The sequence below is a fragment of the Mobula birostris genome, chromosome 5 (assembly GCF_030028105.1).
Source record: "Mobula birostris isolate sMobBir1 chromosome 5, sMobBir1.hap1, whole genome shotgun sequence".
NCBI lineage: Eukaryota > Metazoa > Chordata > Chondrichthyes > Myliobatiformes > Myliobatidae > Mobula > Mobula birostris.
In genome coordinates, this window is record NC_092374.1 from 29643760 (window position 1) to 29671136 (window position 27377).

Below are 27377 nucleotides of genomic sequence, written 5' to 3' on the forward strand. Positions count from 1 at the left end.
ACGAAATGTCAATGGATAGGAAATGAAGTGCGCCTACAACAAGGAAGCATCAAATTTCCCTCCCATGTTATCATTGCCCTTCTGGATGGTAGAGGTTTGCAAACGTGCAACATTTTGTTAAAGAAGTCTCAGCCAGATGTAGCAATGAATCTTGTACCTATGTGATAAAGGCTGTGAATGGATTTCAAGCACTTGACATTGCTCTGGATGTCGTCAAGCTTCTTGAATATTATTGGAACTGGACCTATGCTGCCAATTATAAACTATTTCATCACACCCCTGACAAACTTTTAGGTTGGTTTTCAAGGGGGTGGGAGGAGCCAATATTTGACGGAACACCTACTATCTCATCTAATTGAACTGCTCCTTTCCTAACTGTAAAGGATCCTGTGACATGCAGTATTAAAATCCTGAACCTATCCCACAGATATTCATTTCTCTCTCATAACTGTGCCTGTAAACTGGATTGGAGCTTCCATCTCAATTGTTTCATTTCTTCTGTTAAAGTATTTGAATTTGTGATAGTGTAGGACAATAAGTTTCATATGCATGTTGAGTGGCTGATTTCACTTTTATTTTATTCACATCATTCAGGATTTGAGGTAAATTCCACACTCGCTGGAAGTGGCTAACAACGTTCACCAAATGGACCCTATGTTAGTCTTTTAACAAAACCATATAACTTCCTAAAATATTTTACTTCCCATTCATATTTTATGATTTTGCTAAAAAACACACACACACTGACAAGATTTATTTCATCCTGGGTTAAGAAAGAACCTGAATTAACAGCAAAGTTTACCAATTGCAAAGAACCAAAAGAATCTTTGAAACAAAATGTGAACAGTTGCTGCATACACCAATTTATGCACCATTTCACAAAGAGGAGCTGTTCTTTCTGCTTGCTTTAATATGCAATTTTAGATTTTATTCTGAAACGTTCTGGGATGCTTTTCTAAATCAAACATCTGTCCACCTCTCTTGCAAGGCTCCTTGTCTGCTGCTGCATTAGATAGCTTGTTAAACAGCATTTAACAAAAAACGGGAAAACAGATTATTATCTGAATGGTGGCCAATTAGGAAAAGGGGAGGTGCAACGAGACCTGGGTGTCATTATACACCAGTCATTGAAAGTGGGCATGCAGGTACAGCAGGCGGTGAAAAAGGCGAATTGTATGCTGGCATTTATAGCGAGAGGATTCGAGTACAGGAGCAGGGACGTACTACTGCAGTTGTACAAGGCCTTGGTGAGACCACACCTGGAGTATTGTGTGCAGTTTTGGTCCTCTAATCTGAGGAAAGACATCCTTGCCATAGAGGGAGTACAAAGACGGTTCACCAGATTGATTCCTGGGATGGCAGGACTTTCATATGATGAAAGACTGGATCAACTAGGCTTATACTCGTTGGAATTTAGAAGATTGAGGAGGGATCTTATTGAAACATATAAAATCCTAAAGGGATTGGACAGGCTAGATGCAGGAAGATTGTTCCCGATATTGGGGAAGTCCAGAACGAGGGGTCACAGTTTGAGGATAAAGGGGAAGCCTTTTAGTACTGAAACCTTCTTCACACAGAGAGTGGTGAATCTGTGGAATTCTCTGCCACAGGAAACAGTTGAGGCCAGTACATTGGCTATATTTAAGAGGGAGTTAGATATGGCCCTTGTGGCTAAAGGGATAGGGGGGTATGGAGGGAAGGCTGGTACAGGGTTCTGAGTTGGATGATCAGCCATGATCATACTGAATGGCGGTGCAGACTCGAAGGGCCGAATGGCCTACTCCTGCACCTATTTTCTATGTTTCCATGTTTCTATTTGCCAAAAGATCTAAAGCTAAAATTGTTGGATATTCATTTAAAACATATTACGACATTTAAAATGGTCAAAAATTTTACCCCTTCAGTTCAATTTCGCTCAGAATAGCTAAGTCCATGAGTAACGTGAAACTGAAGTTTTTTTTTGTCAGGAATCAAATAAGATGTTGGTTTGTCTGGAAATTGACAACAGCAGCAGGAGATCACTTGAGCTAGTAGATGGGGGCGAATTAATAGTTTGCCAGTGAAATTCATTCTAGATTTCAGATTGAGGGTTCAGGTTGAGAAGAGGTCTAGGGAAGGAAGGTTGTCAAGCTAATCTCAGCTCAGGGCTCCCCACAGTGGCAAAGCAGTATTGCTACAGCTATCATATGATCTTACACGTCCACAGCAATGTTTATATATGCTCTAAAGTTAAGACTTCTTGTCTTACCGTTACAAAAATCCCCAAGTAAATAAAAATGTGTATTTCACTTGGCACACTATACACTCTATGAAACCTGAAATGTTGCCAGTTCTGCGTCCCATTTTCTCTTCCTTTATTTCTTTTCTCCCATTATCCTCAACCATGGCTTGGGACTTGAAATATCTGACTTGAAGTGTCTCTCTTTCTTTTATGATGATCCTCAAAGCTCAGATACATGATTCCAGTTTACCTCACACTTCAAATATCTCCAATAAAAGTAAATATTAGAGATACTCAATGAGTTAAGGAGCACATGGTGAGGGAAAATGGGTTCAACATTTTAGATCAACATCTCTTCAAAAGACAACAGCGTAAATGGGAGCCCACTTCCAAATAGTGCAGACACCTCACTCAGTACGGGATATCATGTAAACAGACAGGTGAACCCAGATCGTCATACCACTACTGCCTGCAAGAATGAGAGACTACGAATTGCCACTTGGAATGTTCAAACCCTGCACCAAGCTGGTAAGTTAGAAAACGTAAAATTAGAAATGAAGAGGCTAGAAGTCAGCATCCTAGGCCTAAGTGAAATAAGATGGAAAGGCACTGGAGTATTCCAATCAGACGACTACAGGATGATGTACTCTGGTGGAGATAAACATGAAAAGGGTGTTGCAATCATCTTAGACAAAGAAACATCCAAGAGCCTGCTAGGATACTGGCATATCTCAGACAGAATGATGCTAATCAAACTAAAAGGACAACAAAACAACATCTGTGGCATCCAAGTATATGCACCAACAATAGCAAGCTCAGAGGAAGAAATTGGTGCCTTCTACCAGTCCCTAGACAAAGCACTAGAAGAATGCAAATCACAAGAAGCCATCATAGTCATGGGCGACTTCAATGCAAAAGTTGGTGAGGGAAGCGTAGACCATATTGTTGGAGACCAGGGATTGGGAGAAAGGAAAGCTTATATCATGGTGTAAAACAAACAATCAGATAATCATCAATACTTGGTTTAAACAACATCCAAGAAGGAAATGGACATGGAGAAGCCCAGATGGGAACAATAAAAATCAAATCGACTACATAACAATCAATAACAGATTCAAAAACTCGATAACTCAATCTAAAAGCTACCCTGGAGCAGACTGTGGAAGCGAACACATACAATTATTTGCAAAATGAAAATAAAGATAAGAAAATTAAAGAAACCAAAAAGATCAGAACCACTGGATTATCAACTACAAAACAACCCTCATCTGAAAACAGAATACACAATCAAGGTGAAAAACCATTTTCAATTGCTGCAGGATGAAGGAGGCAAATCTTCCTGGGACATACTGAAGGATACCATGGTTGAAGTTGCAAAAGAAACCATCCCATAAAAAGAACGGAAAAGTAAGAAGAACTGAAGATATAATACAATTGATGCAACAGAAACAGACCATCAAACTCAGAGACAGCGAAGAATACAAACAACTTGATAAGACAATAAAAAGAAAATGCAGAGAAGCTAAAGACAGATGGCTAAGTGATAAATGCTCAGAGATAGAAATGCTACAAAACCCATAACCCTGGAACAAAGTTGATGCATAGTAAGATTAAAGAATTAACAGGGAAATTACCTTGCTCCTCAAGTGGATGCGTCAAAGCAAAAGACGGTAGCTTAATTATGAGCAAAGAGGAAATCCTAAACAGATGGACAGAATATATAAAAGAACTTTTTGAAGACCGAAGAAGAGAAAAACCGAACATAAAGAAGAATCTTGAAGGACCTGGCGTTCTAAAATCAGAAATTCGAGCAGCCATAAATAAAACAAAACATAACAGAGCAACTGGTCTAAACAACATCACTGTTGAAATGATACTGGCCTTAGAAGATTTTTGAATAGAGAAAATAACAGAAATAGCAAATGAAATCTATGATCATGGGGAGATACCTGATGATTTAAGTAAATCCGTGTTCATCACACCTCCAAAGAAAGAGGGAGCAACAGAATGTGAGTTACATCGTACAATAAGCCTGATGAGCCACGTGGCAAAAATTATTCTCAGAGTAATCATGATGAGAGCAAGATGCTGTATAAAGCTAGAAATCAGTAAAGAACAATGTGGCTTTGTGGAAAACGCTGGAACCAGAAATGCAATTTTCATGCTACGGATGATCTGTGAACGAGCCATCCAGGTACAAAAAGACATCTACCTATGTTTCATCGACTATACAAAAGCTTTTGACACTGTCAGACACCAAGATCTTCGGGAAATGCTTCAAGATCTTGACATAGATGGGAAAGATATATGTTTCTTAAGAAACTTATACTGGGCCCAGACAGCATCCATCAGAATAGAAGGAGAAGTGAGTGAGGATGTGAATATCATGAAAGGAGACAGGCGAGGTTGTGTCTTTTTGCCAGACTTATTCAACTTGTGTAGTGAAAATATCTTGAGAAGTACCAAAGACATCAAAGAATTCACAATTGGAGGCCATAATTAGATTAGATTATGAGGACACGCAGTCCTCTTTTATTGTCATTTAGCAACATTTAAATAACATCAATTATGCTGATGACATCGTACTAATAGCTGACTCAGAAACAAAACTTCAAGAACTACTCACTACAGTGGCAGCAGAAAGTAATCACAGAGACCTCTCAATCAACACCAAGAAGACGAAAAGCATGGTCATCTCCAGAAAGACAAACATCCCACAATGTGTGATCAAGATCGGAAATACAAACATCAAACAAGTCAACAAATTCAGATATCTTGGCAGCCTAATAACAAGTGATGGCAGGTGCAGCACAGATATCAAATACAGAATAGCAATGGTGAAAGAAGACCATATTAACAGACAGAAAGATGAGCATGTACAGACAGAAAAGACAGCAAAGACAGAATATTGCAGTGCTACATTTATTCTATCCTGACTTATGGACATGAGTGCTGCACCATTTTCCCAGCAATGGAAAAGAGACTAGAAGCAGATGAATTATGGTTCTACAGGAGAATGTTAAAAATATCATGGACCACACACACATCAAATGAAGAAGTCCTTAGAGGAGCCCAAGCAGTTAGATCACTCATACCAACAATAAGAGAAAGACAACTCAGATTCCGAGGACACATCATGCGGAAAGATGAACTAGAAAAACTCATACTCTCTGGAAAGGTTGAGGGGAGCAAACCTAGACATCAAAAACCTAGCCAGGTGGCTACACATCAAGGAAATGGAAGTCATCCAAAGAATGAGGGATAGATCTATATGGAAAACCATGGTCACCAAAGTCCACATTGGATATGGTACCTAGGGAGACATCTCTTCATTAAGACATTCTACCTATTGTTCTCAGAGCAATTCCAAAAATCCCATTCCCCACTTATTTCCCTGTTCTATATTCTCTCTCTATTGACCCTCACCTCCAACCAGATTCTCCTACCATCCAACTCCATTAGCTCCATTTTAACGCACTAACCTCAATGGGATGTGAGAGAAATCTAGTGCACCCAGGGGAATACATATGTACTCATACAAATCCACACAGACAGTACTGGACATGGCTGAGCTCCCAAGTATCTCCAGTATTTTCTGTTATTATTTCAGATTCCTGCATGTTGTTTTCATATCCCCTAATATTTCTTTTGATTTAGTTTGCACACTTTGATTATACCTTCAAAATGCTTTCAGATATTTTTCTAAATCAAAAATTAAATCATTGCCCTTGCTGTGCTCATTTACTCCACATGAAAAATCTTTCTTAGCAACATTTGCCACAAAATGGCAAAAACTCAAGCCAAAAGTATTGGCAGATCAATTTTTAAAAAAACATGGCAGATCTCATACAGTCTAAATGTTCACAACTTCAGTCCAAGATGGCTCAGATTTATATTGTCCAAACTTACTCGCATCAAGTAATAAGGAGTTGAGGATTTTTTTCCAGAGCTATAAGCCACTTTTACTCTCAGCTTAGTGGTAAGTCTTCAATTTTCCATTTCCAAAATGACATGATGAAAAACTACATCTAACTGTCACAACAATAATCAATTGAAGCAGTGTCTATTCAAGGTTTCTTCATAATGGCCTCTTCTCAAAGTCTTTCCATTATAACTTGAAAATGCAAGTCAGTTGCTATATCACGATCCATGTTAATTGCCTTGAATTTAAATAAAATAACAGCAAGGTTATGTGTTTTCTGTTTTCAAATTGGATAATGCATGACATTTGAAAAGTTCTTGCAATTAATTCAGCTTTGCCAGTTTCATCCTCATTCTTAGAAAAATACTCAGATTCCAGGTCAATGATGCTCCATAAAAATCTTTTCAGAACTATTGGTGGTTAATATTTTTCATTTGAAATCACAGTAATGTATCAAAACTTGGACAGAAGCTGACTCTCAGTTCCATTAAACTATAACGATCCCATACAAGACAACTTAGTGAATTCTAGCAAAATAATGCTCCTGGCTAATTTTATTCAACTGCAGTATTTATTTGCTTCACGTGAAAAAAAACGTAAGAGACAAAAGAGGAATATCTTCTACTTAGGTTCAGTGGGAGAGCTGAAACACCAACATGTTTAATTCCAAAAGAATTAAAGGGGAGCTGATGGATCCATGCAATACAGAACAAGTCGCAAGGGAATACAGAGAAAAGGAATGTTTTGATGTGACTTTTGGGATTACTCCTCTGCTGCTAGGCATGGTCCCAATGGGCCAACTGTTCTCCATCATTATTGTAACACAGTTTGAAGAACATGAACAAAGCTTTCTTGGAATACTAAATTTCCACTAAAGCTAAGCCAAACAACCTACTCTTCTTTTAATGGAAGGGTGGTGGATAACAGCAACACCCATCCTTCTGGCACAAGAATAATATTGTCAGCACCTGTAGTTGTTTGATAGCCTCTTTTGTTTAAGGCAGGTCGAGGAGATATTTCTATTCTGTTGAGTTACTTGGCTTTGGAATAATGGATTGATACCTATGGAATTCAGGCAGTTCTCCATATCCGACAGGAAATATACAATTTCATGCATTTAATACTTAATATGTGCTAACTGACTGAAACCATGGATTGTGTGAAACCAGACTCTTTAACCAATGCAGGCAAGGAAGTTGGAGCAGTAGGTAGGAGGCGAAATTAATTATGCTGCAATTGTCATTCATATTTTCTGAAATTAATGAACCAAAGAGTGAAACCAGTTTCTGGGACAGATGAACGTTACTGAAACAGCCTGGACTCTCACAATTCTTCACATATAAAATGATTTCCTCAAGTTATTCAAAAGCTATTAAAGTTGGTCACGGTTATACTGAAAAATATCCGTATTTGTGTTGATTCAGTGATCTATTGATTTATCATAACATTTTTAGAACGTACCTTGCTGAAGTATTTTCTGGCTTCTGTTTGATCCTGCTTTGTCCCTAAACCCAGCTGTAAACATCTCCCATAGTAGAAAGCAGCTATGGCGATACCCTTTGCTATATAAGATGGTAGACAATCAGTTTCCTTTGCTATTAAAGGGATATTGTCATACTGGGCAACCCTGGTGAAAATTTAAGACAAACTATGAGCTGGAAGAAAATGTCATTGTACAGTAGACAATAAACAATACACAGAGGTTTAACCATTTCCTCCATGTCCTGAGAGGATGAAGCCATTGATTTTTCCCCTAACAGCAAACTCTAGACTAGAAGTCTGATCTACTGGTATTGTATTTTTATGTGTAAATTGTACACAGTTGATATTTTCCTGGTTTCATGAACCAATGGCATTACTAGTTGCTTAGCTAAGATGTTCATTGATCAGTGACAATATACCAAGGTGGATATTTTGCTATGCTGCTGAGTTGAAATCTATATAAAGAAATATTACATTGACATTAGAGAACCTGACTGGGCAGCTTCAAAACGTACTGCAGGTGCTAAAACTGCTTCAAATTTCAAGCAATTAAGGAATCAGAATCAGAAAATTAAACAACAGATTAACAAGCCCTTCTGGCTTATTTAAGTGTCTTCAGCTCTCCCCAGGCTTAATTCCTTTTTTGTATGGTTGTGTTGACAAAATTATGAGACAACAGTTCTCCTTACCTGCATGCAAGTTCAGCAGCACTATTGTACATTTTACGACTGTACAGGTAAGTGGCTAAGTGGCCCTGAGCATAAACATTGCCTCTGCTTGACGCCTCCTTCAGGCATTCACAAGCTGATTGTACGTCCTTGTGAATACCCTGTCCGGTGAGGTACATTAAACCCAGTGCACCCTGAGACTCAAGACTTCCATTGCCACAGGCTTCTGAATGCCAAAAAAAAGCCTGGATAAAGCAAGCATGTAAAATATAGACATCTTTTAGGATGTTGGAATTAAAAAAAAACTTGTACAACACAAGACTGAAACAGAATTTAATTTTATCTGCTGTTAGTAAATTGTCAAATATGACTGATGGAGCAAACATATATAAGATACACGCCATTATCTTTACTGTATATACTGCATACAAATTTGAGTATATCAGAAATTCCCCCATCATTGTTCTCAAGTTCCCTTGAATATTCACCACTTGGTTTATATTGCTTCCTATCAGGTTAAAAATGAACATAAATCATCTTACATATTACTGCTGTAACCCCCCTGGCCAGCCTCGGTCGCTCGGCTCGCTGTCATCTAGGGAAACAGCCCTCGGCCCCGCCAAACTGGGTAATTAGTTTGTGTGGATGCTGTATACTCCGCCCCACCCAAATAACAGACAATACACCAGATATGATTAAATGACTTACAGTTTATAACTGAAACTATATAATTAATAGAGAATAAAATATAAAAGGAAAATAAAAGGCACCACATCTATCAAAATTCAATCTCTTTGTGCACAATCAGTTGGAGCTCAGGACCCTTCTTCTTCACCCTGCAACCCCTCAGACCACCTCGACCGGCTGCCTGGGACCAACAATGGGGGTCGACCAGATGCTCCACACGAGTCCATCTCCGTCTCCTCTTCTCGCCGAATGCCCCACTCAGGGTCCGACCCCATTAGCGGACTCACAGCACCTCATCCATCCTCTGTGTCTCTCTCTCCCGCCTTCTGCCCCAAAACCCTATGCATACAATATCTTACAGATACACCAAAAACATAACAACTAACCCAATTGGTTCATAACATCTTCTTATCAGTAATGTGATTCAAACAAACTGCTAGCGGGAACAAAGAAGCCATTTTAATTAGACTACGCAGTGAAATAAAAAATAGGAACTCCTTACACGCTCCCCCCACCAAATAAAGTCATGTCCTCATGACTTCTAAATAACTCGCCAACCAGTCCTACAGACACAGAATCCCATCCAGATACACACAGTGACAGTGCTCCCCAAGCAGTGGACCTTCCGCCCGTTCACAGGCGCTACATAGGCCAACCTATCTGAGAGCTTCGTAATCCTCCAAGACCTTTGTACCCCCTCACCTAAACCCTAAAGGCTCAGACACTACTAGGGATACCTCGGGCCTGCTTGCCGACTCCTCTCTCACTCAGGCCACCACCACAACTCAGAGCCCCCTGGTCCAGAGTCTGGGGCCCCGCTTCTTTTCCACTCTGGTCCTGCCGTAACTCAGACTGCCCACAGCTAGTCCTCCCCACTACACCTGACTCAGTGGGAGAAGGGCCAAAGGTCTCTTCCTCAATCACGGGGAAGTTAGCGAAAGGCAGCATGTACCACATGTCCAGCACATCATCCTTCAAATCCATATTCTTCCTCATTCCCTCGATCGGTAGCTTCTGTTTGAGTTTCTCCACACTGAAACATTTAGCCGGGGCTACCTCTTCAGCCTCCTGCAGTCGAGACGTCAGCTTCTTCGGGGACTCCTTCAACTCTCGCCACAGCCTCAGCAGTTCTGACTCACGGTTCTTGGCCATCTCAATCTGGGATGCAGTTACCCCGCCAGCTTCTTCCACCCTGACCTGAAAAGCAGCAGTTAAAGGATGTTCAGCTTCCAGTTTTTTCTTCCTGATGAAGTCTTCCAGGTCAACTTTCAGTTTTTCCACTTCACTTAAACTGTTAATAGTCATCTTCAGGTTCCTTTCAGGCGTCCGCCCCCCTTTTCCGAGATCTTTCCTCCATTTCTTCACCTCCTCGGAAGTGTAGTCAAACTCCCCTCCCTGGGCTCTCGGTTTTCTGTTGGCCTTAGTCAGAACACTTCCTTGATCTTCCCCAACTTGTAAGTCTTCCAATCTTTTCTGAATTGATATCTTGAGTTTCTGCTGAAGGTGGGTCATTGTTTCTTCTCGCTGGATTAATTCATCAGTACATAACCACAGTGTCAGCCTGGAATTCCATTGCTCCTTCTCCACATTGACGAGCGTGGTCATCCCACAAGTGCGGCACTCAGTCTCCGGCCAGTATTTCTGAGCACTCAGTTCAGCAGTGCAAATCCCCTCTCTCCTGTGTCTCATTCAGATTGACGACCTGGGTTTCCAACCCAGGACCACCACCGTCTGTTCCAACCACGAAGTTCAACTGGTATGTCGGGTCATTTTTCTCACATTGCACCAAACTCCTCCAGCCAAAAACTCCTCCACATGTGACACTTCGCTTCTGTCGCCCGGGCTCAGCCACTCGCCTCGCCTCATAGTCCCCCCAGGCGAATCCAAGCTCTAGGCCGTCATCCACATACGCCAAAACTCCATACACCTTCACTTCCCCCATGGTCTTCCTCATGCCCCGCAGGAAGGATGCAGGGGCTCCGGATATGCCCTTGGGCATCTTTTCGGATCGGAAGAATCCTAGGGAACTAATACAGCTGTCTTCGGCTCGACAGCCGCACTCCTCGGGATCTGAACATCCACTCCTCAGATCCAGCACATTAAACCACGTCGCATAATCCACACACACGCTGCCTCCATCTTCCACGGCGCCAGGGTCCAGTTGCTGCGACCTCCCTCTCACTGAGGTATCTTCAGCGGTCAACTCCCCTCCCTCGTGGTAGTTCAGAGCGTCTACTAAGAGGGTCTCACCCTCAGTTACTTTCCCCAGGCCGTACCACCGCTGGGTCTCGTTTAAATTCGGTACCGGCTCAAGGCTGCTACACACATCCTCAGAAGCAACTCGACACGCTGGGTGCCCAGACAATGCCCCCATGAACTCCAGGGTTATTAACCAATCATCGTCTTCTGGATAACTACTGGCACTGGTACCCAAAATCTCCAGTGCCCTTGCGGTTGTCAAGGGTAAATGCTTCAGACACCAGTTGTAAAACGAACTGTATAACAACTTGACCTGCGCCCCAGGGTCGTGGATGTCTTTAGCATCGCTTCCCTCTATCCGTAACGACACCCTGGGGCGTGATTCCTCTAAGCCTTCAGGAATAGGGTCTTTTCCTTTCGGAAGTTCATTAGTACATTGCTGGGAACGTGCTTCCCCAGAGACCCCAAGCCGTTCCCCCACTGGGCCTCCACTAAGTTTCCCGACACCTCTCTGATCAGCTGAACAACTGAAGGAGGGGCTGATCCCCTGAAATGAACCCCCTGGCACTGAAAGCAATTTAGCCGCCCTCCTAGCCAGAGAAGACACACTGAAAACTTTCCCCCCTCTACGGTGTAAGTGAACCTGACAGCTCTAGCACCATCACCAGCCCGCCTACTTAAACTTTCAACCAATCCCTGTCGCTCTCCCTCAACTGAGCACTGCCACTCATCTAACAACTGAGAGATCCGCTCCGCCCACGTCTCGCACGCCTCCTCCCCTCCTGGGGTGGACACTATCCCAAACGCCAGGCGGAGCCTGCCAGAGCTAGAACATTTATTCGCAGACACCACCTCCAAATCAGACCACTCTTTCCTCTCTCTCCCAACAGCATGGACAGCCCCGAGTTCCACCTCCAACTCGCCAATGCTAGTCTGAACTCGAACAAAGACTTCACCCACCACACATACAGCAATAACCAGCAAATAACCCACAGAGACACACATTACTGATTTAAACAGGGCAACCACACAGCATACCAGTAGATCCAATCCCAGACAAAAGCCCACAATGTAACCCCCCCGGCCAGCCTCAGGGTCGCTCGGCTCGCTGTCGTCTAGGGAAACAGCCTTCGGCCCCGCCAAACTGGGTAATAAGTTTGTGTGGATGCTGTGTGATGTACCCCGCCCCGCCCAAATAACAGACAATACACCAGATACGATTAAATGTCTTACAGTTTATAGATATTACTGGAACTATATAATTAATAGAGAATAAAATATAAAAGGAAAATAAAAGGCGCCACACCCATCAAAGTTCAATCTCTTTGTGCACAAACAGTTGGAGCTCAGGACCCTTCTTCACCTTGCAACCCCTCGGACCACCTCGACTGGCCGCCTGGGACCAACAATGGTGGTCGACCAGATGCTCCACATGAGTCCGTCTCAGTCTCCTCTTCTCGCCGACCGCCCTGCTCGGGGTCCAACCCCGTTAGTGAACTCACAGCACCTGGTCCATCCTCTGTCTCTCTTTCTCTCCCGCCTTCTGCCCCAAAACCCCGTGCATACAATATCTTACAGAAATACCAAAAACTTAACAACTATCCCAATTGGTTCATCACATCTTATCAGTAATTTGATTCAAACAAACTGCTAGCGGGAAGGACTTTCTCAGCAGTTAACACAACAAAGAAGCCCTTTCAATTATAACATAACAAAGAAGCCATTTTAATTAGACTACACAGTGACATAAAAAATAGAAACCCCTTACACTGCATTAAATTTTATCTCACCAGCTCACATCATATTCATTACTGGACTCAAGAAAACTATAGAAGTATTAATAGAGATGTCACAATCCATTTCACAAATTAACAAGAAAAAAGAACTAGTGTCAGACGACTAACTGCTGTAACTGAACTTCAGGTTTTCAAAATGGAAGATACAACTAACACAGGGAGCTATAGCTGATTCAGTGCTGAAAAATCACTTTATTTATATATTAACAAAGAAATGGTCCAAAGGTATTAAAAAGTAGATAAGGTTACAGAATCATGGATATTCTAACCACAATAAAAACGATGGAAATAAGAACAAAACCTATAGTTTTTTTCTGATATATGTAACCATTGTTACTTGTATGTTTTAGATGAAAAGTATTTGCATTAATGTGTATTAATAGAAAATATCAATACTTAACTATTACAGCATAATGTCTAGGTAAAATTTCTTCATTAATTTGATTGTGCCAGATTGGTTTCTTTGTTATATTAATGTGTAATTCAGTGTTCAACCGGTGAAGAAGAAAGATTGGCAAGTTTGGGTTGTGTGCTTTTAAGCATTAGAAAGATAGAAAAGGGAAGAATTGGGATAAGAGGTTACTGGAAATAGGCAGGAAAAAGGGAAGTAAGAATTGAACCTTTGGATACATAAAGATAAATGGTTTCACAATACGGATGTAAAAAGGGCATGGTGCATGGCCTGTGGAACTGCTGAGGACCTAGTTTAAAAGATTATTGCAGGATACATATTACAGATGGACCCAGTGAAATTGGGTAACATAAAATTGCACATACAAAATTCATAAAGCATGACCCAAAAATTTCAGGTACAGAACAAAATTTGCTCTAATGGAATCCAAAACATAGTTCACATTAAATACAGGGGCCACACAACCTTTTTCTTACCTTTGGCAAATTCTGAGATTCTGGTCTGCTATAGAACATTCCCAGAGTAGACTGGGCTTTTACACTCGCTTTTGGGTTCCCATCATCTGCAGCAAGGAGCCACAATCTGTACAAAGTAAAAAAAAATAAAGCATTTATTGGAGCACACTGAATCAAATTGTCATTAAGAACACCTTCCTTACCTTTCTGCTTCTGAATCAGACTGTTGGATTCCAAATCCTTCAAAGGAAGCAATGCCCAGGTTGTAATATGCAGCAAATTTCAAGTGGCTTGCCTGCAGGTCATCAGTGTTTACAATTCTGTTCATATATTCCACACCTAGAGACTGGAAGAAAAAAATAATATAATTGGAATACAGGAAGATTGTTGGTTTGAAAGAAAAATATCTATTTTTCCTTTATTTCTAAAGCTATTGTAAGATAGATAAACTCTGTGCAAGTGATGTCCAAACTTCGACGCAGAAGCAGTGTCATCTCTTTTGTTATTCAAAGGCTGAATAACCAGGACTCAGATGCTACCAACTGAAGACGACTAATTTGTTTCTACTTCTATGTGTTCTATGTACTGCCTTGCCTGTTCATAGTTTGCACATGCAGTTGTTTAGAAAAAGGTATTCTCTGCATTATGATCTAACTGGAGGACTTCAGGACCTGTTAATTTCAGAGAACTGAAGTCGGTGTCATTGATGCATTGGATTCGGTCTGAAAGATTCAACTGGGAAGGTCAATGTGAAGTACACTCAGTGACCTAATTGGATGTATTTTACCACTCTATTAAAATACTTTAACCTCATTAACACACCGGGTTACTTCAAAAACATGCAGTCACAACCACCCCTTAAAGGATTGTCCATTCTACATACTGATTCATGTTTCTCCTCAAAAGACTGTCCAAAACAAATTCTTATTGATTGGCCTGCAGTTACTTGCAACCTTCTAGAAATGTCACTCTGTGTACCAACTCTCTCCTGATTGCCACTTCTACAAGATGCTCAATATCACAATGCAATGCACCTTTAATTCTCCATTTTCAACATTGTCAGACTATAAATATCCGAAGGGCCTGGGAACCTAGTTTTGATGTACTGGTGCCTATTATGATAAATTGAGCACATCATTGAATTGGAGTTTGAATCACCAAGAACTATGTATGCTGAATATATTCATTTACATATATTACTGGAAAGCAACAGTGGGATTCCACATTCTCCCACTTTTCTACTTACAGGTTCCTCCTTGGTGCCTAGGCCATCATAATACATCACACCCAGCTGATAGAGAGCTTGGAAGTCTTTATCTTTAATTTTGTTAAACTCTTCCAGAGCTGTTTCATAGCACCCCTGTAGGTATAAAAATAAAGACAATAGAATTCTTAATTTTGTCCTTAAATATGGGAACACAGTGGTATATTAATATTGTAAGGTGCATAGTTACCATACTTATACAAGGAAATGATATTTCACTGTATCCTAACACCTGTGCTCTCAGCTAATTAGTTTCAAGGATCTCATGCCAAATTATTTGAAATTAAAACATTCCTTTTACATTCATGTCTCAGATTTATTTTAAAAAACCTGGCTTGTTACTTCGCAAACACGAGGAATTCTGCAGATGCTGGAAATTCAAGCAACACACATCAAAGTTGCTGGTGAACGCAGCAGGCCAGGCAGCATCTCTAGGAAGAGGTACAGTCGACGTTTCAGGCCGAGACCCTTCGTCAGGACTAACTGAAGGAAGAGCTAGTAAGAGATTTCAAAGTGGGAGGGCGAGGAGGAGATCCAAAATGATAGGAGAAGACAGGAGGGGGAGGGATGGAGCCAAGAGCTGGACAGTTGATTGGCAAAAGGGATATGAGAGGATCATGGGACAGGTGGCCCAGGGAGAAGGAAAAGGGGGAGGGGGGGAACCCAGAGGATGGGCAAGGGGTATAGTGAGAGGGACAGAGGGAAAAAAAGGAGGGAGAGAGAGAAAGAATGTGTGTATATAAATAAATAACGGATGGGGTACGAGGGGAAAGTGGGGCATTAGTGGAAGTCTGAGAAGTCCATGTTCATGCCACCAGGTTGGAGGCTACCCAGACGGAATATAAGGTGTTGTTCCTCCAATCTGGTTGTAGCTTCATCTTTACAGTAGAGGAGGCTGTGGATAGACATATCAGAATGGGAATGGGATGTGGAATTAAAATGTGTGGCCATTGGGAGATCCTGCTTTCTCTGGTGGACAGAGCGTAGATGTTCAGCAAAACGATCTCCCAGTCTGCGTCGGGTCTCGCCAATATATAGAAGGCCACATCAGGAGCACTGGACGCAGTATATCACCCCAGCCGACTCACAGGTGAAATGTCGCCTCACCTGGAAGGACTGTCTGGGGCCCTGAATAGTGGTAAGGGAGGAAGTGTAAGGGCATATGTAGCACTTGTTCTGCTTACAAGGATAAGTGCCAGGAGGGAGATCAGTGGAGAGGGAAAGATGAGCTTAGTGGTGGGATCATATTGGAGGTGGCGGAAGTTACGGAGAATAATATGTTGGACCCTATTCCTAGTGAGGTGGCAGGAGGATGGAGTGAGAGCAGATGTGCGTGAAATGGGGGAGATGCGTTTGAGAGCAAAGTTGATGGTGGAGGAAGGGAAGCCCCTTTCTTTAAAAAAGGAAGACATCTCCCTCGTCCTGGAATGAAAAGCCTCATCCTGAGAGCAGATGCGGCGGAGACGGAAGAATTGTGAGAGGGGGATGGCATTTTTGCAAGAGACAGGGTGAGAAGAGGAATAGTCCAGATAGCTGTGAGAGTCAGTAGGCTTATAGTAGACATCAGTAGATAAGCTGTTTCCAGAGATAGAGACAGAAAGATCTAGAAAGGGGAGTGAAGTGTCGGAAATTAGAAAGGGGCGGGAGGCTTGTTACTTTCTACGATATCAAATGCATCTTTATGAACATAATATAAATTACTTAACAACTCAATATTTTGTTACGTCAAACAGCACCCGATTTGCAGAGAATGTTGTTTTTTCTTCGAAACAATAACATTAACATTAGGCTTCTCTTAAAAAAAATTCTGATGGGGCTCCCCCCACATTTTTTTTAAGAAAAGTTCCATGAAACTGGGATCTTCTCCCAGTATGTAATAAAGAAGCATCAGAAACGAACACTAGTATCTTAGAAATCCTGACAGGAATTAATAATGAACAAAAAATAAACACAATAGATATTCAATAATGGTACTCATGATTTGGAACCATATTCACAATCACCTGTAAACAAAAGAACTCATCATTACTGTGCACTCTAAGTACCAAACCACCAATCACATACTGTGTATATAATATGAAATACATAACTATGGACATGGACAAATCCCATAAAGCATTAGAAAAAAATGTTTCATGGTCACTTCATGCTTGCTCTGTCCCTAAACTGAACAAATATATTTATATGATCATTGTATTTATGCATCAGTTTCTGACTACTGTCAAGTTGTTGCTTGCTCTATAATATCAGAGCTGCTTTCTATTATAGTGCTATGATTTTAAAAAATACTCATTGCTTGTATCAACACATACAATGGAAGCAGTTTAAAGGCTGGTCCATCCATGATCTATGGTTTCTGTATTGGGATTGGAATTGGATTTTTATTGTTGCCAAGACAGTGAAAAGCTTTTGTTTGCATGTCATCCAGATAGAGCACGTCAAGATAGTAAAAAAGAAAACAGAACACAACAGATTCTGTAGATGCTGGAAATCTTGAACAACACATGCAAAATGCTGGAGGAACATAGCAAGTCAGGCAGCATCTATGGAGAGAAATTTACAATTCATGGGCTAAAATGTCAGCTGTTTCCCTCCACAGATACTTCCTAACCTTCTGAGTTACAGCATTTTATGTGTGTTACATGGAATACAGATTGTAGTGTCATAGTTACCGAGCAATTATATCTTATTGACTATATCTGACTGTCTTTCTACTCCTTAATACTGCTTGATTTCCCAGTGTTTGTTGTTTATAATAAAATTATCATTATTATAAACACAAGAGATTCTGCAGATGCTGGGAATCCAGAGTAACACACACGAAATGCTGGAGGAACGCAGCAGGTCAGGCAGCATCTAAGAAGCTGAATAAACATTTGACGTTTTGGCCAAGACCCTTCATTAGGAATGGAAAGGAAAGGAGATGATGCCAGGTGGGGGAGGGGAAAGAGGCCAAGCTAGAAGGTGATAGGTGAAGCCAGCTGGGTGCTACAACACAACCTCTTACTCAATGTCAGCAGGTTATTGACTTCATGAAGAGGAAACCGGAAGTCCATGAGCCAGTCCTCATCGAGGGTTCAAAGGTAGAGAGGGTCAGCAACTTTAAATTTCTTGATCTTACCATTTCAGGGGACTTGTCCTGGGCCCAGCACACAAATACAATTACAAAGAAATCATGCCAGTACCTTACTTCCTTAGAAGTTTGTGACGATTCAGCATGACATCTATGACTTTGACTAACTTCTATAGATATGTGGTGGAGAGTATATTGAATGGCTGCATCACAGACAGTTATGAAAACATCAATGCCTTGAACATAAAATCTTACAAAAAGTAGTGGATACGACCCAGTCCATCAAAAGTAAAGCCCTCACTACCATTAAGCACATCCACATGAAGCGTTGTCACAAGAAACCAGCATCTATCATCAGGGACCCCTCACCCTAAGTCTTGCTTTCTTCTCACTGTTACCATCAGGAAGAAAGTACAGGAGCCTCAGAACTCACACCAGCAGGTCAGGAACAATTGCTACCCTTCAACCACCAGGCTCTTGAGCCAGAGGGGATAACTGCATTCAACTTCACTTCCCCAGCACTGAACTGTTCCCACAACCTATGGACTCAGTTTACGTTCTCGATATTTAAAGCATATTTATTTACTATTATAATTATTATTTCTTTTAAATCTTTCTTTTTGTATTTACAGCTCATTGTCTTTTGCACACTTGTTGTCTGCATTGTTGATGTGGCCTTTAATTGATTCTATTATGGTTACTGGGTTTTTTTGAGTATGCCCCAAGAAAATGAATCTCAGGGTCATATATGGTGACATATATGTACATTGATAATAAATTTACTTTGAACTTTGAAGGTAAAGGGTGGAGAAGAAGGAATCTGAAAGGAGAGTAAAGTGGACCATGAGAGAACGGGAAGAATGCCAACAAGATGGCTTTTTAGAGCAGCTTGTGCATAAGCCTACTTGAGGAAAGCCTATCTTTGATTTGGTGTTTTGCAATAACCCAGATCTTATTAGGGAGCTTAATGTAAAGGAACCCTTAGGAGACAGTGATCATAATATGATTGAATTCATACTTACATTTGAGAGGGAGAAGCATAAATCACATATATCAGTTTCGCAATGGAATAAAGGGAATTACAGAGGCATGAGAGAGGAGCTTGCCCAGGTAAATTGGAGGAGAATACTGGTGGGGCTGATGACAGAGGAGAGATGGCTGAGGTTTCTGGGAATAGTTCACAAGATGCAGGATAGATAAGTCCCACAGAAGAAGAGTTCTTAAGTGTCAGGGGTAGGCAACCATGGCTGACAAGGGAAGTTAAGGACTGCATAAGAGCCAAAGAAAGGGCATATAAGGTACCAAAAGTGAGTGGGAGTGGGAAGCCTTTAAAATCCAACAAAAGGCAACTAAAAAAGCTATAAGAAGGGAAAAGATGAAATATGAGGGCAAACTAGCCAATCATATAAAGCAGGATACTAAAAGTTTTTTTCAGTTAAATAAAGAGTAAAAAGGAGGTAAGAGTTGATATTGGACCACTGGAAAATGATGCTGTTGAGGTAGTAATGGGGGACAAAAAAAATTGCAGATGAATTTAATGGGTACTTTGCATCAGTCTTCACCGTGGAAGACACTAGCTGTATGGCAGAAGATCATGAGTGTCGGGGAGCAGAAGTGATTACCATTACTATTACAAAGGAAGGAGTACCTGGCAAACTCAAAGGTCTTAAGGTGGATAAGTCACCTGGGCCAGATGGACTACATGCCAGAGTCCTGAAAAAGGTTGCTGAAGAGATAACGGATGCATTGGTCATGGTCTTTCAAGAATCACTTGATTCTTGCATGGTCCCAGAAGACTGGAAGATTACAAATGTCACTTCCCTCTTTAAGAGGGGAGGAAGGCAAAAGAAAGGAAATTATAGACCAGTTAGCCTAACCTCAGTAGTTGGGAAAGTGATGGAGACTACTATAAAGGATGAGGATTCAGGATACTTGGAGACTAATGATAAAATAAGTCAAAGTCAGCATGGTTTCTGTCAAGGGAAATCTTCCCTGACAAATCTGTTAGAGTTCTTCGAGGAAGTAACAAGCAGGTTGGGCAAGGGAGAGGCAGTGGATGTCATTTAATTGGATTTTCAGAAGGCATTTGATAAGGTGCCACACATGAGGCTGCTTAATAAGATAAAATCCTAAGGTGGTGCAGAAAAGATACTGGCATGGATAGAGGAATGGCTGACAGACAGGAGGTAGCAAGTGGAAAAAGGATGGCCTGTTCTGGATGGCTGCTCAGAGGTCAGTATTGGGACCGCTACATTTCATGTTATTTGTCAATGATTTGGATAATGGAATTGATGGCTTTGTTGCAAAGTTTGTGGATGATAGGAAGATAAATGGAGGGGGAGGTAGTGCTGAGGAAGCAATGCGATTGTAGCAGGACTTAGACAAATTAGAAGAATGGGCAAAAAAGTTGCAGATGTTGGGAAATGTATGATAATACATTTTGGTAAAAGGAACAGTAGTGTGGACTATTATCTAAATTGGGACAAGGTTGAAACAGCAGAGGTGCAGAGGGACTTAGGAGTCCTCATGCAAGACTCCCAGAAGGTTAATTTACAGGTTTGGTCAGTGGGGAAGAAGGGAAATGCAATGTTGGCATTTATTTCAAGGGAATAGAATATAAAAGCAAGGAGATAATGCTGAGTCTTTATAAGACAATAGTCAGGCTGCACCTGGAGTATTGGCAACAGTTTTGGGCCTCATATCTCAGAAAGGATGTGTTGTCATTAGAGAGAGTCTAGAGAAGGTGCACAAGGATGATTCTGGGAATGAAGGGATTAACATACGAGGAGTGTTTGGCAGCTTTCTGCCTGTACTCACTGGAATTTCAAAGAATGCGTAGCAATCTCATTGAAACATACGGAATGTTGAAAAGACTAGATAGTGGAGAGGATGTTTCTTCTGGTGGGGGTATCCAGGACTAGAAGGCACAGCCTCAAACTTGAGAAGCAATTAGATCAGAGGTAAGAAGGAATTCTTTTAGCCAGAGAGTAGTAAGTCTGAGGAATGCTCTGCCATAGACTGCGGTGGAGGCCAAGTCTGTGGGTATATTTAAGGCAGAAGTTCATAGTTTCCTGATCGGTCAGGGCATCAAAGGACATTGCGAGAAGGCAGGTGTATGAGGTTGAGTGGGATCCGGGATCAGCCATGATGGAATGGCTGAGCAGACCTGATGGGCTGCATGGCCTAATTCTGTTCCTATGTCTTATGGTCTAAGGAGGAGGAGCACCAGGGGGAGTTGAAAGGTAGGTGAGGAGAAGATGTAAGAGGCCACTGTGGAGAACAGAAAAAAAAGTTACCAAAGGAGAAATCGATGTTCATGTCATCAAGCTAGAGGCTCATAGACAGAATATGATATGTTGCTCCTCCACCCTAAGAGTGGCCTCATCGTGGCAGAAGAGGAGGCCATGGACCAACATGTCGGAACATGTCCTTCTTCTCTAGCCCTTTACCATTCCATCCACCTGGCTTCACTTCTAGCTTCTCCTCCTCCCCCTCCCCCCACCTTTTAATTCTGGTGACTTCCCTCTACCTTTCCAGTCCGAATGGAGGGTCTCGGCCTGAAACGTCAACTGTTTATTCATTTTCGTAGATGCTGCCTGATCTGCTGAGTTCTTCCAGCATTTTGTGTGTGTTATAATTGTTATACTCTAGTACAATAACATTTAATTTATAATACAAAAATGGATTAAAAGCCACTCTCTGAGTATCACTGCACCAAACAAATATTTGTATCTGTGATTAACTGAATCTGTACCACCTGAAGACCCAAGCAATTTGTTGCAATATATACCAAAGATCCAAACAGAACTTAGATGGTTAGAGGAGTTCTTTCCTCTCGTGGGGGAATCTGGAATTAGGAGGCAGATTCTTTGAATACTGAGCTGACTACTTATGACAGAGATGAAAAGAAATTTCTTCTCTCAAAAGGTATGTGAATCTGAATTCTTTGCCCCAAGTGTACTGGGGTATTGAGTCATTATAGATGTTTTAAGGCCTGAATAGAAAGATTCTTAGACCTCAAGGGAATCAAATATTATGAGTATCAAGCAGAAATTTGCAACTGAGACCAACAATCACAGCACTCAAATAACTGAATAGCACAGCAAGTGCAAAAGGACAAATTTTATGTGGCAGATCAACAATGATTGGGCTTTGATCATATCATTCACTATTTCCTTCTGCAAGAAATAGGGTGGTGTGTTAGTGAGCGCCTTGCGGTATATAATGTGCCTGTACAGTTAAATATCTGGATATGTGGAAAGCATGAGAAATGTGAGTGTCACATCATGTGTTGACAGTTAAATATTAGGAAGGTGTGTTGATTTAAACAGATTGAGGTAAAATGAGCAATGTGAATATATTTCATAGAGTAATGTATAATTGCAATTGCATATATGTGGGATGAGGGGATTTACTTCTGCATTCTTTTCTATTTCCAGGTTGGCATCTATGAAATGGAATGTGTGTCCTCATCTTCCTCTCTATTGCTTTGAGTAGTTTTAAAGGTGTGATTTCCAACAATGATTGATCTTTTTTGCTTGGATAAGACATTTTCAGGCAATTTTAAACTCTGGGTAGTTACACCAGTGTGAAGTAACCATTGATTCAGCTAATTCTGGAGCCCATTTTCAGCAATACAACATGGGTACAATGAAACTCATTCAACTTACTATATCCTGTGCACACAGCACTTTAAATGCATATCAATACATTATTCTGTTAACTTCACAGTCATAGAAACTGCAGGGTCTTTAAAATTAAAATTGTGCAAATGAACTACTACTGGAATGTTGTCACATGCCAAAAATGATAGAGGCAGTTGGCTGGTAGCAAACTATTTCCTGGGTAGGTTAGTTAAGTTCATGAAATTAGGAAGAATAGCATATCAAAGGAAATTAAGTGTATAATAAAAATGAATAAGGATGATTATAGTTCTGACCAAATTATGTATGATATTATGAAAGAACATTATAGATAATCAAAGTAAAAATTGGCTAATTTTAGGTTCTACTTAAACATAGATAATTTCAATTACAGTCTACAGTATATACTGTATTAAATTATTAAAATGTCAATATTGGATAATATGCTACTTGTATAAAATATTTGCTATGTCAATTTAAATGATTTAAACAAAATTATAGCATATTTTAATAATTTTACCACTAAAAGTTATCAAGTCATGGAGCTTCTTTATTGCTCACTATATGAACTATTGTCTCACCTCTTCAAAGTAGAGTTGCCCTAATAGAAAATTTGCTTGCAAATCTCCATCTCTGATCCTTTTCCTTAAGAAGGCATCAGCCTTTCTCACCTCAGTGATATGTTTGAAGTTTGAAACTGAACAAAGCAAAAAAAACGATTCCATTACACCCATACATTTTGAACCTTTGATGTTTGTTTTAATCTATGCCTAAAGTTATCAGAAATGATGTGCTGCAGATGCTGTGTCCATTTCACTCCTGGTGAACTCCCACTCTCAGTAGTTCATTTGTAAGAAGGACTTGAATTGCAAAGACTGGATATTATTATAGAACCCATGTTATTCCGTTTTGCACTATTTACTTATTTTGTAATTTACAGTATATCTTAGTTTTATGTCATTGTACTATACTGTTGCTGTAAAACAACACATTTCATGTCATATAAGCCAGTGATAATAAATCCGATTCTGAATTGCTGGGAAAATGACTTTGAATTTATTCTTGTACCTTAGATTTGCCAAAGCTAGAACAGTGTGGTAGCAACCGAGGATGTTGCCTGATAAAAATCTGCCAATCTCAAATTGAGAACTATTAGTCAAATTAGCTCTAACCTCAATTCTGCAATTCTTGATTTACGTAGCTGCACCAATATTTTGAAAGAAATGGTGATATAGGTTTCACCATTGTCTACATGATGAAGTACTTCTCACCTTCACCTCTTGACTTTATACTAAAGGAATATACAGTAAATCTCACTCTGCATTGAAATCAATCTATTGAACAGGATATTGTTGTTTTGCATTCAGTCAATCTTACTATTAAGGAATTTTTCTCTAAACCTGATAATATTTTTTAAAAAATTCTTTAACCTGTATGACCATTTACCTAAGCTTTGAGCAGCATTGTTCTTGATTCCACGTTCTTGCAATGTAAGACATTTTCTCTTCTGCTTCTGAGGCAATGGTTCACATGTTAACTTGTTTCGATTTAAAGACTGCAAACTGAAATTTATTTCATTATTACCAGGCTGTAAACTGAATTAGTTGTGATTTTTGTCATTTTTGAATAATCAGATACCAGGTTATTGGATTTGTTTTTTTAGTGAACAGGCTAAACATTCAAAGTAGTAATTAAGGAATCTGTGACCCATTTAACTGAATGTGATTACTTCAAGTGACAGTAATCATATTACTCATTTTTTTCCCATAAAATTTATAAATAATTTATTTTTCACTGCTGTGAAAATAATCATGTACTTAGATATAAATGAGTCCATTATATACTCTTAAAGACATTAAATTTAGGATAAGAATGATTGATATTAGCAACCCAGCCCTGGAGCTTTTAACTTACAGAGGATGGTTCTTGCTTTTGTTTTCCATACAGTCTGGATGTGTTTAACTAGAAGGGTAATTTTAAGAGACATGAACATCCATTAGCAGATCATACAACCTGAAAATAGTACAATCAAAGGGAACATAAAACTACTAGGATCTGTTCCACATAGTTTTAAAGTACAATATCAATTAAAATAATAAGATGTCATCATGTCAAAAATATATTAAAATCCCTAGTTGCTCTAGATTTCCAGCATCTGTAGAATCACTTGTGATTAAAATTTCTTATGTATTTTTGAAGTAGGTTCACATTTGTGGTGCAGGACAACACAATTTGAGCACAGTAATTTCCACAAGCAGCAAAGTCATAATGACCAGATAATCCTTAATCGGTAATATTGGTTGGATAAATAGTGGTCTGGACATCAAGGAGAGCTCTTGTTCAAAAAGTGCCATTGTACCTTTTATTGTACTTTAGAAGGCTGTCAAGATCTTAATATAATTGTCTAGATTTTGCCAGCATCTTTCAAGTACATTGAGAAATCCAAATAAATGCAGGTATACAGGAGTTATTGGATAAATGTGACAATTTGTGGTTGCATTGTGGCAATAGATTATCTGTGGAATATGACAACAGAACAGGACCTTGCTGAAATTCCTCAGCACTCTTGCAGGGGAAAATCAGTCCTCCAATCCTTCCCCAGACTTTAGTGAATGTTGTAGAACAGAGGAAGCTAGAAATACAAGTAAATGAATCCCTGAAAGCAGCATCACAGGTAGACAGGGTGGCGAAGAAAGTTTTGTGACACTGGCCTTCATCAGTCAGGGCATCCAGTATAGAAGTTAGGACATTATGTTGCAACTATAGACAATGTTGGTGAGGCTGTTTTTGGAGTTTTGTGTGCAGTTTTGTTCACTCTACTATACAAAAAATGCCAGTAAGCTGTAAAGAGTGCAGATGAGATTTAAGAAAATGTTGCTGAGTCTAGGGATGAGTTATGGAGAGAAGTTGAGCAGGATGGTATTTTATTTAATGCCGTTTACGAGACCGAGCAGTGACAATACAGAGGTGTATAAAACCAGTAGAGGCATACATAGAATAAATGCAGTCTTTTTCCCAGCGTTGAGGAATCAAAAACTAGAAGACAGAGGTTTAGGGTGAAAGGGGAGAGATTGAACAGAACTCAAAGAGTGCTCAGTATATGGATGAACAGGCAGAGGTTGAAGCTAGAACATCAATGACATTTTAAATGGCACTAGAGCAGATATACAGATAGGAAAGGTTTAAAGGATATGGGCCAAACACTGGCAAAAAGATTAGTTTAGATCAAGCAACACACATCAAAGTTGCTGGTGAACGCAGCAGGCCAGGCAGCATCTCTAGGAATAGGTACAGTTGACGTTTCGGGCCAAGACCCTTCGTCAGGTCTCGGCCCAAAACGTCGACTTTACCTCTTCCTAGAGATGCTGCCTGGCCTGCTGCTTTCACCAGCAACTGTTATGTGTGTTGCATGAATTTCCAGCATCTGCAGAATTCCTCGTGTTATAGATTAGATCGACATTTTTCCTGCATGGACCATCTGTATGCATGCTGTATGACTCTGACAAATAAAGGTTGATTCATTTAAATATGAGTTGTAAGACTGAGAGAATGAAAGTCGTTCCATTTTTAAAGTTATGTTATTTTGTTTGAAGTTTTTAGTTATTTTAAAGTGAGTAACATTGGAGATCCTCAACAAATTTGGCAGTCAGAAAAGCTGAGGCTGGTCTTTGTCATCTGTCAAAGGGTTCGCAGCTCATCCATTTCATCTAATGTTGTCTGAGTCTTGAACAGCAAGTTCTATATCCAGAATGGAGTTTGAGAACACCATTTACAGAAATCTCTGCCATTCTTCATCCAGAAGATGCCACAAACAACAGTTCAGCATTCCCTTGGTACTCTACAGGATCAATCACCTATACTTTCAAAATGCCAGTAATACAGGTATCATTTCATATAAAGAACATAGAACATAGAACTGTAGAACAGAGGACTAGGCCTTTCAGCCCATAACCTGTACTGACTATGACGCCAATTTAAACTAATTCCACCTGCCTGTAAATGGTTCATATCCCTGCATAAATGTCTCCTAAATGCTGTTAACAAATCTGCTTCCATTCGCTCCCTTGACAGCATATTCCAGATACCAGTCTCTCTCTGTGTAAAAAAAAACTCACCTCACTAATCTTCTTTGAACTTTTCCCCTCTCACCTTAAATCTATTCTAGTATCTGGCATTTCTATCCTCAGTGAGAAGAACAATGACTATCCACACCTCGATCAGGTTGCCCCTCCGCCTCCAACTCTCTAGAGCAGGAGTTGCCAACCTTTTTGATGCCATGAACCCCTACCATTAACCGAGGAGAGGCTACAGAGGACTTTGACAGATCAGAAGAATGGGCAAAGTGGCAGATGGAATGCAGTGTTGGGAAGTGTATGGTCATGCACTTTGAGAGAAGAAATAAAAAGGTAGACTATTTTCTAAATGGAGAGAAAATTCAAAAGACAGAGATGCAAAAACTTGAGAGTCCTTGTGCAGGATTCCCTAAAGGTTAATTTGCAGATTGAGTCTGTGGTAAGGCAAATGCAATGTTAACATTCATTTCAAGAGGAGTAGA

The 27377-nt window shown here is 40.3% G+C and overlaps 1 protein-coding gene across 4 annotated transcripts in view; it reads right to left on the reverse strand.

The window, feature by feature from the left end:
- Positions 1-4659: 4659 nt before the first annotated feature.
- lrp2bp (LRP2 binding protein) overlaps positions 4660-27377 on the reverse strand; it is a 30092-nt gene continuing 7374 nt past the window's right edge. For 2 of the 4 annotated variants that reach the window (XM_072257136.1, XM_072257135.1), the window contains exons 2-10: positions 24737-24784; positions 24269-24384; positions 23404-23519; positions 15089-15202; positions 14046-14188; positions 13864-13969; positions 8315-8538; positions 7605-7770; positions 4660-6381 (exon numbers count right to left, since the gene is read on the reverse strand). In XM_072257136.1, coding sequence (XP_072113237.1) covers positions 6316-6381; positions 7605-7770; positions 8315-8538; positions 13864-13969; positions 14046-14188; positions 15089-15202; positions 23404-23519; positions 24269-24384; positions 24737-24765 — 1080 coding nt within the window. In that variant the 5' untranslated portion in view covers positions 24766-24784 and the 3' untranslated portion in view covers positions 4660-6315. The remainder of the gene's footprint in view (positions 6382-7604; positions 7771-8314; positions 8539-13863; positions 13970-14045; positions 14189-15088; positions 15203-23403; positions 23520-24268; positions 24385-24736; positions 24785-27377) is intronic. The other 2 variants (XM_072257133.1, XM_072257137.1) reach the window with 2 other exon arrangements.